The 21,645-nt window shown below is 37.5% G+C and overlaps 2 protein-coding genes across 5 annotated transcripts in view; one reads left to right on the forward strand and one right to left on the reverse strand.

The window, feature by feature from the left end:
* Fas1 (fasciclin 1) overlaps positions 1 to 21,645 on the reverse strand; it is a 564,588-nt gene that overhangs the window by 452,657 nt on the left and 90,286 nt on the right. The gene's annotated exons all lie outside the window — the stretch shown is intronic.
* The window catches only part of LOC135708852 (uncharacterized), a 34,862-nt gene continuing 19,712 nt past the window's right edge, over positions 6,496 to 21,645 (forward strand). The window contains exon 1 of the mRNA XM_065231029.1: positions 6,496 to 6,731. Within this exon, the coding sequence (XP_065087101.1) occupies positions 6,496 to 6,731 (236 nt within the window). The remainder of the gene's footprint in view (positions 6,732 to 21,645) is intronic.

The raw sequence follows: 21,645 nt of genomic DNA on the forward strand, positions 1-21,645 counted from the left end.
AGGAACTCGATGAAGCAGGAGTAATTTTGATCCATCACTGTCGACGCATAGTCCTCTGAGGCCTTCAGCGTATCGTCGTGAAGGCGTGTGCATAGTAAATGTTCGAAATTGGTACTCCACGTGTCGGTATGATCTCCCAGTTGCCGTAGTATTTTGATGTGCCGTTCGAATGCGTCGATGCTTGAAGTGTTGAAACAGACTTCTTCTTCATCCGTGCGACATCTAAGAGAGCCTGTAAATGTCACTTCTTCTTCAGATATTCATTGAAGAAACGACTTTTCAATGCTTCCCATGCCAAACTATAGTTACCGGAACTGATCGATATCGATTCGATTACCTGAGCAGCTTCCCCTTTGACGGCTGTCTTCAAGTAATGATTTTTTTACTATCGAGGACCAGGCTTGCTGAAACTCCTCAAACTCACTGGAGGTTTTAAAACACTCTTGTCCTGCGAGTTTAGTCAGCCCTCACCACGAGTGAGTGGCGGCAAGAATGTGGAAGAAGTAAACAAAAACTCCTCGAGAGAGAGGGAGAGTGAACTTCAGCGTGAGGATGATTTGACGTGAGGTGCGCTTTTCAAGACTCCGGGTGATTTTTTTGTTCGACGCAAGAAGCTCATAGTTCACCAAGAGTGAGTAAGAGCGTGTGATAGAAAACATGTACATGTACATGAATGGCAGCAAACCTCACTCTCATTTTATCCCCCTTCGCTCACAAGCTCTGAAGCTCAGTGGAATGATTTTGTAGTAGGCATTTTACTCCTCAGAAAAATGCTACGCTCGGCTCATTTCAAAATCGCGAGCGAGGCTCCATCAAGCCTGTCGGGGACATCAGGCAGCGTTTGAATAAATGAGGGCCACAAAAGTATCGTGGAAAGGGAGCCACTGTTGGTAGTCCCCATCGAATTCCGGAAGTGATCCCAGAGAGAGCGCAGTTAGGATGAGCGGAGCAAGGATTGCGAACGTTAAGAGAAGTGCAAGAGTTAAATTTTTATTTTATACCATATTGATTCACGATTCCATAAAAAGCAGTTTTCTTCCATAATAACACTGCCGGACAGTGGGGGTTAGATTGTACACACACACACACACACACACACACACATATTGATTCACGATTCCACTCTAAATTATTTTTTTCATCGATCATCGCGGAGTTGAAGACACAAAAAAAAGGCAGCTCAAATCGGACGGTCATGAGTTATACTTGGTCCTTTTTATGCCACTCTGTTTTAAAAACATAATTTTTTAATTAAATCTCATGAAAATTGCAATCTTTAGGAGTGTTTAAAAACATGGATACTCGAAAATTGATAGTCGTAGAACATCAACTTTTGGTCATATTTAAACTTCTTGTTAACAAGCTTTTTTTTTATGAAATGCTTGCACCGATAACTATAACCGATAACCGATAATCGATAACCGATAAACGATAACACCGATTTTAAATGTCTCAATTATTATTTCTTTTGTATACACTACATAAAAAAGCGTGATAGCAAAAACTTCAGGTATGCCTATGATTAAAAATTATACTGCTTTACCTACATCTAGATAGAGCTGGAATTAGGGCCTAACAGCTTTTGTAAACAATGACTTCTCTTGATGATTTCTTGAAATTCAAGGATCGCTCACGCAAACCAACATCCTCATTGGGTAGGGAAAGACTTTCCCTATTCGATTGTAATGTTGGTCTGCGTGGGCGTGCCTTTTAATTCCTAGAAATTATCGATAGAAGTCATTGTTTACATACATGCATACTTTTTGAGATATTTGAGTTTTTAGCACTTCTTGGAATCTTAATTGATTGATGAGTGTTTTAGTAGAATAATTTTATACCTTATTACGTTGTTTTTTTTTAACGGTGCTGGGGGTGTAGTGGTAAGCGTGATTACCTCTCACCCCAGCAGCAGGCCTGGGTTCAATCCCAGTCGGCGCCGCCGGGATGTTCTGAGGCATAACATCTCTGATCACGCCTTCCTTCGGATGGGAAGTAAAGCCGTTGGTCCCCGGTTCATGAGTTGATGGGTCCAGGTGTGGGAGCTGCCTTCCTGGCACGTCGGTAGCATTGGTGCTCAGCACGGAAAACAAGATCGACGGAAAAAAACAAACCAAAGGAAAAAAAAAAAACGTTGTTTTTTTTCCTTTTAATTCTACTACTTTTGTATCACTTTCACTTTTGCTAATTTTCTTTCATTTGTTACACATCTTATCTTAAAAAAAAAAAAAAAAAAAAAAGAAAAAAAAAAACTACAACAGATAAGTATTTTGTTTACTTTACTTCAAACTTGATCAGTGGCTAGTCATAGACTAAGTACTGTTATAGTTTATCAAAAAAAGTGAGCGATAAAGTAAACAGTAAAAGTGAATTAATGAATTGAAAGTGATACAATAGTGTAGTAGAATTAAAAGGAAAAAAAAAAGACAACGCAATGAGGTATTCTTTTTGGACATTTTATTCAAAATAAATGTAAAAAATAAAACATATATTTTTTCCCAGAAAGACTGTTTTTTATTCTACAACTTTGTCTCAGACGTCATTTCGATCAGAAGTGACGTTTTAGTGCTAAAATTTATTGAAAACTTACAAAGACGCACTTTTGAAAAAAAAAACGCATTCAAAATGGCCGAGTTTTTGTAAAAAATGTGAAGGATTACCCATACCAATTATGCAAAGCTTTATGATAATCGGAGATTGTCAAGTTTTTCCGATTCGTCTTGGCGTGGAACTTTAATTCAGCGTACCGTTTGTCAAAATGAACTCTGTTGCAAATCCAACCCTTTATCTAAAATCCCAGGTGTTGATCAACCTGACATAAAAGTTAAAATACCAAAGAATAATACCGGAAATCCCCTTCAAAATAACCAAAAGAAATACTTCTGTGGTATCGTTTGAGTATTGCGGTTGCCTATTTTGGAATTGGAATGGTATTGTGGGAACTTGTATTTTACCTCTTATATCAGGTTAATCCATACCAATTTAAGGTATCGATATAATCGTTCCTGCTCGAGTGAAACTTAAATAAACTCATATTTTGCGTAGGTTTATGATTATCATTAACAATTGGTTTATGATTAATCAACAACAATAAGACTGAGTTACTAAACAGAGGTTTTTTTCTTATTGCACCGTTTGTTTGACGTGCAACGGGGAAAGCAAGCGGAAATCGTGGAATTAGTTGACTTTCATTTACATTTTTTGGATATTTAAAAATAATGTTTAGCCCTCGATACTCTACCTACTTTAATTTACTAGTGAATGAATCCAAATATTTTTGTTTTCACGATTTATCGTTATATTTATCGCAAAATGTAAGTTTTTCCTAGTCTTTGATGAATTGAATGAGTTTGTTTAAGCTTCAACAGCGTTTTGTAGCATTAATTACTGAAAAGATTCGCAAAGCTGCATGTGCCTAGCATGTTGAACCCAAAATCGTCCAAACTGTCGATGAAAACAATTAGCAGCCTTAACAATTTTACCCTCTTTTTCCCGGAAGATGGAATCATTTACAAAGCGTCCCTTAGGTTAGGTTGTAAAAGTGCTTCAGTATTATCACGGGTAATGGCACACGGTTCCTAACGGAGGGCAGGTAAATTCAGTCTTTGTGCTTACGACCGTGAAAAAAAATATATAATAAGATTAGATTTTACCATTTATGTGTTTGCTTCCATCACCAGCAGAGGGGTATTCCTCTAACTTAGCGTGGATTGTGGGTCATCCGGGGGCGTGTGGATTTTCCACTTTCCAAGGGGTGGTAGGTTGATAAAAAGGTCGTAAAGTGATAAAAAAAAACTGCCAGTTGTTACTTAGTATTATTTGGACGGTTTTCTTCGCCCTGCTTCAAGTTGATGGATGGAACGTAAAATGGTCCGAATAATGGACAGAGTTTGGTTGAATAACGAAACAGATTTGCCATTTGCGGACACATTACCGAACATCGGTCGGAGGGCAGGGCCCTCGAAGGATCCCTTCGGTGAGTGCATTTTAAGGATGGCGTACGGTTTGATTTTATTTATTTTTCAACGCAGATGAATGGTATTACCGGAGTGTCATATTTCATCTGCAGATGGCAGGCATACATACATATTTCGATTTAATTGATCATCATACATAAAATCATCGGTCGATTATCTTTCAAAACATTCCATCGCCATTGAATGGAGTGTGTTTGCTATTCCGCTGAACAATTTGTAAAAGAGGGTCCACTTAGCGCTTCAAGATATCCGGCATCCGATCGGAACTCACCCTGTTTTATCTGCTGAGCTATAGGGAACAATAAAGGTCAGTTATTTTTAGCCCGTTGTCATCACCCGGTAGGCATGCGGCTCGTTTCACATTCTCCTAGATCCCCATAAAGTACCAGCGCGCCACAGTGCCCAACGCGGCTCAGTGGAAGCTATAGGTCAGGTACTAACGGGCGACACTCACCTGGTGGAAATACGACCGGCAGCACTTTACCGTTTTATCTCGGTCGGTCACAAAACGTAAAACAAAAGGGATGGTCACAAACCGATGAGGGTCCGATTCAATTATCGTTCGGGCGCAACCGAAAAAACAAGGAGACGCGGTGCGCGAAATGAATGGCCATCAAATTCAGTTAGAGTGGGATTATGTGGAGCCCAAATTTATGGATTTGACGTTTTTCGATTCTAGAACCCAATATGAACTGAAGGATCGAGTTTTACCTCTGGTGGAGAATTCATGGCAGATGAAAAGAATTCAGTGTGCGTGGGGGTCGTGCAAACATGACATAGCATTCTAGGCGGAAATGAGGTCTGCATGAGCTACGACTAGCTGTGTATAAGTATAGGAAAATTCACTACCAGGGGTGTGGGGGTCTGAAATTGTTGGAAAACTTGCTACGCCATTTTAGTATGCCCTTTGGGAATTGGGAAATAGCAATTCTTCCAATGATAGAGGGAAAAACAACGGACGAACGGTGCTGTTTTTCTCTTCTTTAAGGGAAGAAAATCATTTGTTTTGGTTGTACTGTGTTTCCAAGTAATAATCCAAGTCGATTTTGTCTGCGAAACATGTGTTAATTAGTGGTCTTATTGCACCAAAGCCTACAGATGTTTATTTATGGGAAAGATTTAGAATTACGATTACAGTAAGGTGGGGCAAGATGAGTCATCTACTTGATTTATTTATTTCTTTGATTGTCAACATCAAAAGTCTCAATGTAGCCCCAATGCTGGTTTGTAAAAGCAAACCATCATTGGGGTTGCATTGAACCTGTTGAGTTTGACAAACAAATCAATTAATAAATATACTAGCTGACTCATCTTGCCCCGTGACCCATCTTGTCCCATCTTACACTATGATAAATAATTGAAAGATAAAATTCTCATGTAGCCCCTCCTGTAAACATCGGATTATTACTGTATATGTTTAATTGAATTGGTAATGGTATTTAAATTGGAAAATTATTCGAAGTAAGGCTTGTACTCTGCCCCGTAACGTGGGTAGATCACCTTTTCGTGGTACGTTACGGGATGTAAGATCTACCACCGATTCCTAGTCCTGACTACTTCAAACTAGGGGAACAGGATTTTTCAGTAATCCAAGGAACACATCTTAGTCCTTGTTACTTTTTATGCCTTGTTGATAGTGACAAGACTCGGCTTTGTCTGCCGAGTCATCATCTTGAAACAAGGAAAAAAAATGAATTAGTTGTCTTCATCTATGTGATTCTTATCTTCTATTCGTTGTTCCCTAGTTTGAAGTGGTTAAGACTAGGGTTCTGATGCATGGTCATTATCGGTGTCATACCTTAATTTTGTTGCTAAGGAATCCAATTTTGATTGACAAAGGGGCGCGCCTTTGGAGGGTGTTTCAACACTCCGAAAGGTATAAATAGCGGGACCTTTCAATTAGAGTCGAATCCTTGCGATAAATGCAAGAGTGGCAACTGTAAAAAAATCGAATACTTCATCATTTCTCAAAAGTGATGGAGTAATATGACATGCACTAAACTAAAGACACGGGATATACTACAATATATCAATTTACTGGTCACAGTAGTGTTTGGTCCCGAACAGAGGAAAAAAAAAGGCTTGTACTCGAAAAAAAAATGCACCATTTTTTATCAGTGTGTAACTTTTTTATCCGTGGGTACAAATTGATGAAAATCTGGGTATAACTAGTTTACATGTGCAAAATTTCATAACAATCGGTTCAGTGGTTATTGAGATGTCATCGAAACAAGAAGAAAATCGCCGGAGAATTTTGCGCGCCGTCATTGAAAATCCGGCTGCGACCATGAGATGGATCGGAAGACAACTGGGAATCACCCATACAACTGTGTCTCGGGTGGTAAAATCGTTTAAGGAGTCCCAGACGACCGAGCGGCGGGCTGGAAGTGGAAGAAAATCGAAAACAGCTGACCCTGTGAAGGCCCGGAAGGTGTTGGATTATTTCAAGCGAAATCCGAACCTTTCGATTCGCGACGCGGCTCTGAAAGCAAAGTGTTCCGCCTGGTTCGTTCAGCAAACCATGAAACGAGCTGGGCTTCGTGTATTCAAGGTCCGGAAGGCACCGAACCGGCGTGATCAACAAAACACAGCGGCCAAATCCGGCGCAAGGAAGCTGTATCGAGAGTGGTTAACGAAACCGATGTGTGTGGTTATGGATGACGAAACCTACATCAAGGCAGACGCAAAGCAGATACCGGGGCTGGAGTTGTACGTTGCGAAATCACGGTTTGATGTTCCGGAAGACATAAGGAATAAGTAAGTGGACAAATTCGCCAAAAAAATACTTGCTCTGGCAAGCCATATGCCAATACGGTAAACTGAGTAAACCGTACATCACAATGGGTACCATCAACAGCGAAATTTACCGCACCGAGTGCCTCCAGGAGCGTCTGTTGCCCTTCCTGCGGTCCCACGGAGGCGAGACATTATTTTGGCAGGACATGGCATCATGCCATTACGCACGATCGACGTTGGATTGATACAGAGACAATAACGTTGTTTTTGTACCAAAAACCGCCAACGTCCCCAAACTCACCAGAGATTCGTCTGGTGGAAAGATTTTGGACCATAATGAAGGCCAAAGTTCGAAAATCGTCCAAGGTGTTTAAGAACGAGCTGGAGTTGAAGAAAGAATGGATGAAAGTGACCAAAAAGGTCGGCTCCACCATTGCACAAAATGTAATGAGGGGTCTTAAGGGAAAGGTGCGGGCTTTCAGCGATGGAAAAGGAAATTGAATAAAGTAGTTATGCCGAAACATAATCCATGTATTAGTTCATATCCTGAAAGTTTCAAGAAAATCCGACTTAAAATAAATTTTTGGCGAACACTTGTGTCTGGTGCATTTTTTTTTCGAGTACAGGCCTTAGTTAACTTCTGTGGAAATAGGAAGGATTCTGTTGCATTCTTAACATTACCTTTCGTAGCCATAATAAGGGCCATCCTATGCTTATGGACTAATAAGTTTATAAAACGGACACCAAAAAAAGCCCGTAGCTGTTTCATTTTACGTTGTTTATGTAAGATAAGTGAAGACTATGAGCCAAACAATATCATGCATCGCGTCAAACTCATAACTGTTTAATGAACGCTCTAAGTAAGTCTTAAAAAAAGCATTAAAAACCAGTCATATCGAGCTTACTCTCTTATTTGTTGCATATGTGTTTATTTAATGATAACATTCAAATCTGCTAGAGAATGTCGTAAAATTACAAGACAAGAAAGACTTAAATTATTAAAAATTAATTGTTAGTTTTCTAAAGTTATAAACACGGGACGACAAATGACATACAAAATGTTAAAAAAAAACGTATCATATATGACTTGTATGTATACTTTGTTGTACAAAATTAATGTATTTTTAAGCTGGCATGTATCATCATTCCCAAGTAACATTTCAAGTTTTATAGTGGTTTTAAAGCATGCTACAAGTCTAAATCATGGTCAGAACCCTCACAAAACCAAAATTGTTACTTGGGTTGAGCATTAAAAAATAAACATGATTTGGCTTGGTACAAGTTTGAAATTAACCCAGGTGTTCAAGCTGTATCGATATGAAAACGAAAAATGTTGTTAATTTTAGAGAAAATATGATTTAAAATATTTAAAAAATTACGTGCTACAGTGATGTTTTGATTTTTTCACGGTCAAAAAAAAAATCGTGTGATTTATTTCAAACGTGGTATATTTGAAACCCATCGAATTTAACATTTAAATAACTATCATTCTTTATATAATTATAAGGCCAAATTTGTTTTTGAAACAGGTTTTTGTTCATTTGTTCTTAAAGCAAAACATAACAAAATTATTGCTGGTGTAAATTTTTCCAGATAATTTCATTAAATTTTTCATAAATCGAAGACATTTTATCAAGATAACTGGTAGCACTGCCAGTATTTGAAAGACAAGTGAAATAGGGTTGCACTTGAGCCAAGGTTAAAACAGAGAGCTGAAAATGATAAAATTCGGAAACCCCTCTTTTGAGGCTAGCTTCTTTGCTATCAAAATTCGGAGCTTTGACGTTTTAGCGATAGATGTTGAAATTTGGTCTTTTTTTGTCATTATCAGGGGAAAGCAGGGTAAAATCATCAATTACTTCATTCACAGAGCCTTCCGGTAGCCGAGACCACTTCCATTCGATTCTCCAGAGATTTTGATATCAGATTAGCCCCATTTCATCGATCGTACATTCCTTCCGAGCCAAGATATCCGTGAATAATTCAATAAAATAGGGGCAAGCAGGGTAAAATCAGTAGTCATACATTCATTCACAGAGCCTTGAGGCAACCGAAACTACTTTTATTCGATGCTTCAGAAATTTTTACATAAGATCAATCTCATTTTATCGATCGTACATCCCTCCCAGCCAACATATCCATGAATAATTCAATAGAATAGGGAGAAGCAGGGTAAACTCAGTCATAACTTCATTCACAGAGGTTTGCAGCAACCGATACTACTTTTAATTGATTTTCCAGAGATTTTTAACATATGATTAGTCCAATTTTATTGATCTTACATGTATAATAATCAAAAATAACTCAAAATCACTTATTTGATGTTTTTCATACGTGTCCAATAGAAATGCAATCACATCTTCATAAATATTGTTTATTTAAAGTTTATTTACTTTACACGATAGGTAGCATGAAATATCTTTATATTTGGCACAACATATATGAATACAAATTTGTACACGCTTTGGTAGAGAGGTTCTACCATAAGAGAGGAGTGGATTCGTAACAAACTCCTTTGGCAATCAATGCCTAGGTGGATTCTAGCAACGCTTTTTATTATGCTTGACCGTCTCTAGGCTTTGGCCACTTCTTTCAATTGACAACTGTGGAAAATCTCAAAGCACATTGAGTTGAGGGATTGAACAAAGTTCCCGTAAAGCGGGACCGAAATCTGCATATCACAAAAAATAATCGTAATCCTTACACTTCAAACAAAATACATATACTTTACATGACGTAATAGCCTGATATAGAGAAATAGACACGCAATAAAGAAGAATATCGATGTCACCGATGAAAAGGTAACGGATTGCAATACGGATTTCGTAACGAGCCATGAACTTGAAACGTTTGTAAATGCGAACGGTTTTAATCACTGGAAAATGATAAATTTACAACTGCTAAAGCCTTCTTGACGTTTGACATTTGATACAAGTACCATCGTACCAGTACCATGCACTATACACCTCATAACAGACAACTTTGAACTATTCGCTTCCCGAGCAGGAGAAAATAACTTATACCAAATTCAGGTATGAAAATAGCATAACTGGCATTGACGAGCCTTACATAACCCGAGTAAAGGTAAATAGCAATTTTTCAATAAATCAACTCAATAATATAGCAGAAGCTTATTTTGCTATTAAAATGAAATATTGATAGCTCAACAGTGTTGCAAAAAAATCCAATTATATATTTGAAAAGCATACAAAGCATTTCATCACGGAAAAAAATGCTCCCACAATCCATTTTAATACCAAATAATGATAATGCAATACCACATAGGTATTCTTTTGGTATCCAAATATCAATTTTTGATATTTTCAAAAAATTTGGATGTTATTTTTTGGTATTATTATTTGGTATTTTACCTCTTATGTCATGCTGGTCAATGCCAAAGTTTGGTATCAGGGCAGCATTAGGTATTAATTCGTCATTTTTTCCTTCTCGGGTAACGATTTATTTGATATTTTTCAAATTATTTTGATAACTGATTAATAGCAAAACAAGGTTTTATACCACAAGAATAGCAAAATATGGCATAACACCTAGTTAAGATATTCATATGTTATCGGTTATTTATCGGTTCTTGCTCGGGTTTGTACTAAATGCTCCACAAATCGGATAGCTCTTAAAAGTCATTAATTAAGGATGTCAAAATAAGCTTCCAAGCATTCTTGTGAAATGCACAGCGGAAGGAGTGTAAATGGAACTTTCCATTCTGCTCTCAAGTGCAATCACGGAACATAAACTAGAAAATCTTCCCAAACGACACATACCACTCCAATACCAATCGCTATTTATGTGCTCAAATGCTTCTCGGCAGATAGCAGTTAGAACTGGCTCTCATAAACCAATGCAAATGTTTACTATACATACTGAATATATCGAATGAAATGATAACTAGCCGCAGGACCATGCCCATCTACTGCAGCAGTTATTAAAATTGTTATTATTTATTTCCCATCTCTCCCACAAACAACATATGCAAGGAACCACAAGAATCTAGTGCTGAGAACCAGATGACTGTCATATCCCACACAGTTGCAATTTTCTATGTTCCCAACCGTTCGTTGTCACACATCATTCATGGATACAAAAAAAAAATACAAAATTCAACTGACAGTAAACACTGTTTGTCACATCACAAAAAGCAACCAACAGCTGTGCCTTAGAGATACCTACCATACAAACCAGGCCAGTAACATGACCGAAATCATATTGTCATCTCGACATTGTAGATACCTATGAATGAAGAAAGAGTGTTGTCTCGTTACTGGAGCTCCACACTTGTTGTCGCTGGGGCTCGTGCTGCCGTTTGTGTCGGATCCAGGATGAATCATTTTAAACTCGAATCAACTTTTTCTCGAGATAAGCATCTTTACGCTTCGGACAGTTCAATCAGCAGATTAGATCAACTTCATAGCCGGAACATGTGTTTTCAGCCTTGGGTAATATTTTTGTTCAGGATTATACTGATAACAATTTTCAGCGTGTTTTTTCAAGCTCTGTAGAAGATTGTTAAAGTTCATTCGAATTTTGTTATGTCTAAAAACTAGAAAGTTGAACAGTTTGATTCGAGGAATCAAAAACGTTCATATTAGAAAACTCTCAATGCGCCTACGTTTATTTTTATTTATTAATTTCATTATGGACGAGTGCACCGATGGATTTGAGTTCACTCACTCGAGAAAAAGTGACACAAGCTGCGGGCAATGTTTACTAATCATGAACACTAAATGTTCATGAATAATGAATAATGAACATTTAGTTTTCATGATTAGTAAACATTGCCCGCAGCTTGGGTCACTTTTTCTCGAGTGAGTGAACTCAAATTCATCGGTGCACTCGTCCATTGAATCCTTTCGAGGAGTTTATTTCCCTTGGATGAATTCTTTGCTGTCGTTTTCCTGTTGATATTTCCTTTTTGCGCGATCGTCGACACCGATACCATCGTGCCGGATCGGTTCGGGATGACACCCACACCATGATCATCTGAGTGTTTTGTTATGAAACCGAATGACCTCTCCCAGTTGAAAAACAGAATGTTCTAGTATCTTTTATTCTATTCTGAATTCTGCAAAAAAAAAATCAAGCCGAACAATGCATCAGGTCCTAAGTAACATTGCCAGATTTTCTTCGTCAGCTTTCTATTTGCATCCTCTATGGCTATGTTAAGTCATTCTCAGCTATTTTCAGCACACAGATCGTTAAAAGAAGCTATTATCTAGCTTCTAGTACGACAAACACGACAAGAAACGGTTATGTACCCAAGTTTTCAACGAAAGAGAAAGTCGATGAAGAGAGTCGATCAATGTCACTTAGGACTTAATGCATTGTTAGCTTGTATTCTTCTACACTCACCTTAGGGGCTGTTCAATAGCTAAGTAGACAGTTTGAGGGTTTGTTGATTATCCACAGCCCATACAAATGTTAATAGAATTTCAAAATCCTGTTAACGTAGTTAATGAACAGTCCCTTAGCTGAACATAAAGACAACCTCAACTATTTAAACTCATTGTCGAACTTGATACCGATGTACAGATATGGTTTCTCAGAATACCGATTTATTTTATTTTATACCAATTTATACCGATTTTTTTTTTATAATAACCAAAATGATTGCCTGCCCACGCCGAACTGTTGGAGGAAACCATTGTGAGAGTTTTATTTTTTGGAATTGTATCTCAAAATGTTAAAGCCTACTCTAAAAAATATTCATCTTTCGACTAATGTTTCCATTTCCTCCCCGTTTTTGGCACCCCAGGAATCGAGAAACAACTGATAAATCATCCCTTGGAAGTTTCTTCTGGCTTCGCTAGAAAAGTTCTTTCGTCTTCTCCCGATAATTTATTTTTTCATCATTCCTGGAACTTCGGGGATGATTGTGTTATTGCCGTTCCATTTTTGCTTCAGGAAAACTGCAAGAACTTTTAAGAAGTTCTGAATCTTCAGAATAGTAAAATTGAATTTGTGATTTATTTATTGATATTAAATATAAAATAGAACCAAACGATTACTTTCGTTTGGAAGTAGTGCTTAAAAGTTTTATCCATTTCTGGTAACATTGAAACAGCTATCTATGAGTCCCAGAATTGGACTTTATCCATAGTGGTCGAAATAAAGATTTGCCTTTTCGATTAATATTTTCGCGTTTTTTGTCACAAAGTAATTGCAGCAGATCTTTGTGTTGGGATTTAAGGAGACATTATCAATTGGACGTATTTGAGATACATAGGAAGGGTTAAAATCTTGGGTATTATAGGCATCGATAAGGTCAGCTCAAAACACTGCATATTTTCCGCATGGTACTTCTGTATAAACCAGGACACTTGTTGCAAAATGTTGCTGCTTCGCACTTTATTTTCGAAGTCTATAAAGTTTAAGAGAATATTTAAATATAAAGATTGTCAACCTCCTTAGTGAAATAATGGGACACAGCTCGACATTGCCTTGTCCTTATTGCACCGCACCGAAGAATAATCATTGCAATAGAGCTGCACAGCCTCGAACTCTCGGACATATTCGTGAGATGTCACTGGCATGGAAAAGTCAGGGGTCCGCAAATAAATTGGCAAGAAACTTTTCCAATTGTATTGATGAGGCATTGCTGTGCGGATCATCTGACGACCAAACCATAAGCCTCTGTCCACCGCCTTCCTTACACATTACGCTTGGAATTATAAATGCAATCTACAAGAAGGTGGAATCCATTGATTCAGACACTGTTATGGGCACTTATTACGGGTGTCACTTCACGGTGAAAACAAAATGAAGTGACCAGTTGTCACTCACGATGAAGTGATTACCGTGTAAATCAAATGGGAATCACTTCACCGTGAGTGATAAGTTGTCACTTCACCGTGAAGTGACATCGGTAATAAGGGCCATGGATTGAGTAAGTATCAGTAGCTGCCAACGTCACAGCAAGTACGGATTCACCGGACGGAATTGCCACAAACTGCTGCAAAATCGACATGTTTTGCAATCTGATGGAACCTTGAACTTGCTAAAAACTGCAAGTAATCTGCCGTTTTATAATGCTAAATTATATTGCAGGCACTGGATGAATTTGTTCTTGTCTACAAGGGAAGTTTTAAAGAAAATCTATGTAAAGATTACGTAGAAAAGGTTGAGAACTTTTCTAAGACTTGGATTGCAGCAGGCATACCCAATAGCTCCGAATTTCATATTTTGCTATACCATGTCCCAGAATTTTGTAAAATCACTGGAAGTGGTTTGAGCAAATATGGGGAGCAAGCCAGTGAAACTGTACATTTCGAAATTGTATGGAATCGTGTCAAGGCCCCAGAAACCTCTGAATTATATGATCGGTAGCTTCTTCGTGCTGTAGTGATGTACAATAGTGGACATTTGTAAACTGTTAATTATTTTTAGATATATTTTAAGCAATCCTTGTTCACAATTGAATTCAATGAGTAAAAGTTAATATTAACTAAAACATTTCTTTTTTAATATCACAAATTATAAAAAAAAACTAAATATTTGTCATGGCTACCTATATAACCATAGAAATGACTAATGCGATATCCATAAGATTCAAATCACAAAGGATAAATTTGTATATGTAATGTTTTGAAAACATGTTCTAGACCTCCCGATGGAACATTCCGAAGTTAGTCTCATTTGAAGGGGGAGAACATAAGCTTTGGTTTGGTGAGTGTTTTAGCGATACTCATTTTATTTAATTAATGTTTTCTACCAGACATTCAACGTCTCTTGTACGTGACAGCAAAGATTTTCAAAACAAACACAATTCATCTACACTCAATGAGCTGGATTACCGAGGTGAAACAATTATGTGAGTGAAACCCCTGTACGATACAAACAATTAGTGACGTCACTAATTGCTTTTCTTTCCTTTATTTAACGTCGGTCTCTGTTCCGCAATCTAGTGCCAATCACCGACGGACATCGATTGCCATCCATTGACGACAATCGAATGTGCAGGAAGGCAGCTTCCACACCTGCGTAGGATATCGCACCCATTCACAACACACATGGGCCAGGACCAACGGCTTTACTTCCCTTCCGAAGGAAGACGTGACCAGAGATTTTTATGCCTCAGAAAAATCCCACCGACCTCGGCTGGGATTGAACCCAGACCCATTGTTAGTCACGCTTACCACTACACCACCGGCGCCGGCTACGTCGCTAATTGCGTTTAGGTTGAGTTTTTGGTTTAGTAATACAATAATATTTCACGATATGCTTCACTTCTCTCTGTACTTCATTGACCTACACTTGGTTGAAACGCTACTCCTGGCGTGTGATGGTAAATGATAAAAATAGACACTGACTCTAATGTTTTGTAAACATGCATTTAATTAGTGCAGAGGTAGTGCTCTTTCGGTGTTCTTATCGCTTCGGGTTGTTTTTGTTCATATCAAGAAGTGCAAGGTGTTCGTTGAAAAGAAAATTTAATGAAGTGCTTCACAGTTTGTTACATACTGAAGAAATTACGCTGAAAATTTTGCTAGATTCGAGTGAAAAAGAAGTGCGGTGATTCTGAGTAGTGAATGGCCTCAATGCTCCAGTGTAAAAAACACAATACGTGCAGGAGAGTAATGGCGAGGATGGTGCATGAAAACATGAAAAAACGAGCAAATAATGTTTAGTGAGATCTTTCATTTTATATTTATTAAATTGTATTTCCATTTTCACATAATAGTTGCTTTATATTTCCGAATAGAGATTCCTAAATATATACCATTTCCTACTAGCACAATTGTTCCCTCCCGTGACATCTATGAAGGTAGTATAGCTTCCCTGTTGGAAAATTTTTCCTTCTTATCCCCTGCGATTGTAAGAATGTGGCCAGATGTATAATGCAATGCTTGTTTTGAAAATTTTGATTTGAGAAGAAAAAAAACCACTAATCCCAAGTGTTTTTTTCACGGCAACACACGATATGTTCTGCCATTATATAGCCCCTCACGATTTGTTCAATCGCATATGCTGTGCTATGCTACGTTTGTTTTCATTTATTAACACTACCATCAAAAAGGTGAACATTTCCCCAGCATGATGATAGCGTTGCTAACCGCTTTGTCAAATTTACGTTTGAAGTCATTATCTGCCATTATCGATCTCCGACACCTTTTTGTGCTTAATTAATAGTAAAGCGAAATTTAGCTCAATAACGGACTAAGGCATTTCTTTAATATCAATTATAACTTGCTAAAGCGTTGCTCACAAATTTTAATCGTTCCCTGGGCTGTGGAAAAACCTCAGTCAGTAATTAGGCTACCAGGTCCCAGGGCTGATCTGGATCTTTACCACATTGGAAAGATGCACACTAATGTAGCCAGATCAGCGTTAATGCTTACCAAAAGTGCATTTGAACCCGCTTGTAAAAGCATATTAAAAGATCAATCATCATTATTTTTTTGCTCTAAACTAAAAATAATTGATTAAGCAAAGCATTTGATTTTTTAGTAAGAATGCTGGATTAAGAAATCGTCTGTTTTTCAATCAACCTTTATTGAATATGATTTATTTCTATGGATATGCACGTTTGGATAGTATCATCTCAAAGATTCTGCACTCGGACTAGAGTTTTTGGGCGAAAAGCATTGCTTTTTTTATCCCTTTAATAGAATTAATTCGTAGAAATACGAAACGAAAGATGAAGTGAAAGACGAATCAAAAGACGAAGCGAAAGATGAAAAGAAAAACGAAACTAAAGACGAAGCGAAAGACGAATCAAGTATTTAAGTAGAAGACCTCAAAGAAAACTAACAACACGAAGTCTGGAAATAGCAATGTTTTATTCAAAACTACAAGTATTTCAAGAATATCGGTGAGACCAATCTAATTTTTTAAATAATATTTTTGTGGAGTACGATATTTATACGAACGGCGCCGGTGAAGTAGTGGTAAGCATGATTACCTTTCACCCCAGCAGGGCTGGGTTCAATACCAGTCGGCGCCACCGGGATGTTCTGAGGCAATAACATCTCTGATCACGCCTTCCTTCGGATGGGAAGTAAAGCCGTTGGTCCCCGGTTCATGAGTTAATTGGTCGATAGGTAGGGTCCAGGTGTGGGAGTTGCCTCCTTGGCGTTGGTAGCATTGGTGCTCAGCACGGAAAACAAGATCGACGGAAAAAACAAACCAAAGGATATTCATATGAACCGCTCCGGGTTATTATAATGCTATATAATCTTTTAAGCACTATTCCTAAATTTTAAGATACAATTTATAAATTACGTGAAGTGTGTGTGAAGTATCGTCAGTTTAAAGTAGCTTAAATTTGATTCGAAGCAGAGCAGAACTTTCAGTAAACGAAATTCAAAATAACTCATTCAAATTTCATTTTTTTTTTCCAGCTTACTCATTCCATTTTTGTAGCATCGTGGTCAACTCAATCCAAAAAACATCCAACCACCTACCTCAAGTTAATCATTATCCCTTCCCATGGCGAACATGTAGCCTGCATGTGGCGAGTCAGACATTACCGCTCTTTTACTATGGGCCTTGGATTCCCGAGCAGGAGAAAATACCTAATGAATAACTGATTCTGACCTGATACCAAAATTTAGTGTTCATCAGCATGACATAAGAAGTAAAATACCAAAGAATATTACCAAAAACTTGCATGCAAAATACTTTGTAAATAACATAAATTGATATTTGGATACCAAAAGAATACCTGTGTAGTATTGCTTAGGTATAGTATTATCATAATTTGGTATTGGAATTGTATTGCAGGAACATTTTTTGTTTTTGTATTATGTTTTGGTATTTTATCTCTTATGTCAGGCCAATTTAAGGTATCGCCCAAGTTACATTTTAAGTTTTATGAAGTAATACAAAACTACTTTAAAACAACATTCATAAAACCCTGGTCGAGGCTACTTTGCCATTGCTGCATCCACCAAAACCTCTTTAAGACTAGAATCTGTCTAGTTGGCCCATCCTGGGGATGGTTCTGAAGGGTATATTTTCGAAGCTCTTCATGATTGATTTACTACTACAGGTTGTATGATGAACGCTTTAAAAACCATTTGAAACCCGTATTTTAGCTACAATAAAAGCTATCTGGCAAAAATAAAAACCCTTTTAAAGCCATTTCCCTAGACGCTTGCTGAATCTACTAGAAAAATTATCAATTAATATAGAAAAAGGATTGATAAATACCATCCGATTTTACCAAATAATTGAAATATAATCTGATCATATAAAAATCCTATTCAATTTCCAGAATTATTAAAATTGTGGCCTAGTTGTAGGTGTTATATTAAATCTTATGTGACATGTACTTGAAAACATCGAACAAAATTAGTCCGCCCTCGGAAAACGTCGATTTTGCTTATTATTTTTAATTAAGAAAAAAAATTGTTATTCTTCAGATTAATCATTAAGCTCAGCCGAGATATTTTTTATGATTATCGTATTTCAAATATCTGCTCATTGCTAAATTGACCAAAATTAAGTTATATCCAGGAAATACACATTGAAATATGGCGGTGGCTTAAAAGTTGGTTTTCATTGGCCATTTGTAAAAACAGTTGTTTTGCTTTAATAAAATCCCTAACAAACCCATGAGGTTTTAAAATGGCTTTTATAAAGAAAACTTTCTGACTGAATTGTATTTATCTAAAGCCATTTTGCTTGATCCTAACCCGTTCAGATTTACGGCAACATTTATGGAGGCAAAGTTAAATGCAAAAAGTTAAACGTCAAAGTTTGTTTACCTTTCGATAGTTGCGTTGTTCGATCATTGCAACGAGGTTTTACCATAGATGTAACTCTAAGACCAGAAGGTCTCGAAGAAACGAGCTTTTGGCTCAGCTCTGGTACTATCTTCGGTCCAAAGCTAATCGATTCACCCCTCGAAGCATAGGAAAATCCACTAACCCCTCATTTTATCTGTCAAACTTTCATAGCGAATCAAAACAAACATAGTGTAGTACTAGAATTTTGACTAGAATGGGGTACGTACGATTTGCTTGGGACCAATAGGCTAGTCAAGTAGTGAGCCAATTTAAAATCTTTAGTTTCGTATTGATTGTTGGTTTTACTCCAGCGTTCTTCCAGGCAATTTTCTCCCGCTGGATTGGAAGCAGTTACTGCAACATTTCGCATATATAATGGAACAGCTGGAAGCTCAATCGTTTCCGTAAAAAATCCCTTTCTTCCGAATGGTTCCCAAAGTGCACCATCAAACGATGCAGCATAAATTAAGTATGCTTGAATGAAATTTTGACCCTTTCGCTGAAAAAAAACAAAACTAAAGCCCGATTCAAAGTAAATTTAGACGCATTCAAGTGATTATAACTCAAAAATTAAACAACATACACGGTTGATCAAAACGTCGAACAAAAGGGTATTTATTCAGCTTTCAAACGATTTATAACAAGTTATTACATTTCACCGTTTCGAACGAACTGTCGCACTTTACTTGTGATCGATGCCATTGTGATCTGCACAGTCGCTGGTGACACTGTACCGGCGAACTTATTCCACTTTAAACGCATTTGTTGTGCATTTGTCACCTCTTTACCGCATCCTCGAAGTTTTCACTTGACAATTGCCCAATATTTTTCGATCGGTCTGAACTCAGGGCAATTCGGAGGATTAATCTCTTTGGCGACGAAATTAACATTGCTTGCAGCATACCATTCTAGTACCTCCTTAGAGTAGTGGCAGCTGGCTAGATCCAGCCAAAACATAACGTTGGTATTGTATTGCCGATGGAGGGTAAAATCCGCTTTTTCAGACACTCTTTAATGTAAACCTTCGACGTCATTGTGTGAGATGTGATGAAAACCTTGGTTTTAAGGCCACAACTGCAGATTCCTTGCCAAATCATTAGTTTTCGAGCAAACTTATGAGCAAAACCAAATTTATACCTGGAAGGGACATCCTCACGACCAGTTGCCAGATAAAATTTTCGTCCGGAGATTTGTTTACAATCCATTTTGACATATGTTTCGTCATCCATTAAAATACAGCCATCAAATTTCATCAAAACTCGTTCGTATAGTAATCATGCTCGGTTTTTGGCCACTAAATTTTGTTTCATAACATCTCTGATCACGCCTTCCTTCGGATGGGAAGTAAAGCCGTTGGTCCCCGGTTCATGAGTTGATGGGTCGATAGGTAGGGTCCAGGTGTGGAAGCTGCTTTCCTGGCACGTCGGTAGCATTGGTGCTCAGCGCGGAAAACAAGATCGACGGAAAAAACAAACCAAAGAAGAAAAAAAATGTTTCAGGGAGCGATTCGGATGTTTACTGGCTTAAAAAGACTTATATCATAGAGGATACTCTTAGACTCGAAGGTCCCGAAATAATGTGCTCAACTTTTTGGCTCAGCTCTGGTACACTCTTCGGTCCCAAGCTAATCGATTCACCCCTCGAAACATAGAACTTTTAAATAGGATAACTTTCATAGCGAATCAAAACAAACATTACGTAGTACTAGAATTTCAACTAGAATGGGATACGTTAATCGTTTGCTAGTCAAGTAGTGAGCCAATTTAAAATCGTTAGTTTCGTATTGATTGTTGCTTCTATCCTTCTCTTGAAAGGATGTTACACACGGTTGAAAAGTTGGAATCGTATTTCTTTGCCAAATCACATATGGAGACACCTGGATTGCTTTTCACGTACCTCAACACCTTTCTCCTCAGCTCTTTGTCCCTAGTGCCACTTTTATGGTAGATGCGCTGTGCTCTATCCACACTCAGGGTATCCTTGTAACGTTTGATTACAAGACTCACCGTTGACTTTGAGAATTTTAACACTTTTGCTATTTTTGAGGCAGACCACGAAGGGTTCTCTAGATGTTTGTGCACAATTAATTTTCTTTTCTCAAGTTCCACAATCGAAAAAAACTTTTCACCAATTTCTTCGTCAATGAAACATCAACAAATGCCTGTCAAACGATTTTTGTTCCAACCACCAGGGGCACGGTGGTGTATTAAACCGTGCGTCCAGATTTACTTTGCATCGAGCTTTATGAATCGGAAACCAGCCAATATAACTGTCAGTATTTCAGTGGTTTGCTTTCGGTACGAATGTAAGTTATTTCGATCGTCCGATCAGGAGAAGACTGGTCTGTTTTAGACTGTTTCATAAAGGAGACGGTCAACACCGGTCAGAACGTGATGCAAACGCTAGATGCTCAGTCGTTGCTGAAATTGACTTCCCGTCGGTCGTTAACACTTCTTGAATGTTTCATCCTACTGCGTCTACTCTTCGAGATTTCCTTGAGATAAATTTTGCTTTTATTCACTATGAGGATCCAACTTTTAAGTTGAATTTGGAAACAGAGTAATTGTGGATTTTATGATACACTTTAACAAGTCCAAACAACAAAAATATATGCTTTTTGCTCTCATTTAAAACCGAATGGTCTTATGGTTGCTTTTATAATGATAGAACAACTTTATAGAGTATTTTATCAATGTTAAACAGTTGCTAATGAAGTTTATGATTTATTTACAGAACAGTTTTATGGAGGGATCTCGACAGACTATAAAAGGTTTTTTTTTAAATAGCAATAAGCTGAATTATTATCCAGGAATGCTTTACACTTTGAAATGCTGTATTTAAACCAAATTGATTGTTTATTTCCGTTATAAAACCATCATAAATCAGAGTGGATGCCAAGTAGCTGCTGAATTCTTATTTGGGCGAGATATTCGTTCCTGCTCGGGTTGACTTGAATTCTTACTGCTGCACCCTGCGGTACTAAATGAAAGTGAAAATGAAAGCGTTACTCACAAATTTTGATCTTCATTGGCGAGACGAAAATCCGTAAAGCTGTTATGTTGATGTAGATATTGTTCAATGAATACTGCTGTAATTATTTACTTCTATAAGTATTATTAAAAAACGGGTTTTGAACAGAAATATGGTTACCAGAATTTATTTTCTATTATGAAAATATATATACTAAACTGATA

Source organism: Ochlerotatus camptorhynchus, unplaced genomic scaffold (genome assembly GCF_037179485.1).
Source record: "Ochlerotatus camptorhynchus isolate MF236.1 unplaced genomic scaffold, CSIRO-AGI_Acam_v1.1 ptg000336l, whole genome shotgun sequence".
In the NCBI taxonomy this organism is placed as follows: domain Eukaryota; kingdom Metazoa; phylum Arthropoda; class Insecta; order Diptera; family Culicidae; genus Ochlerotatus; species Ochlerotatus camptorhynchus.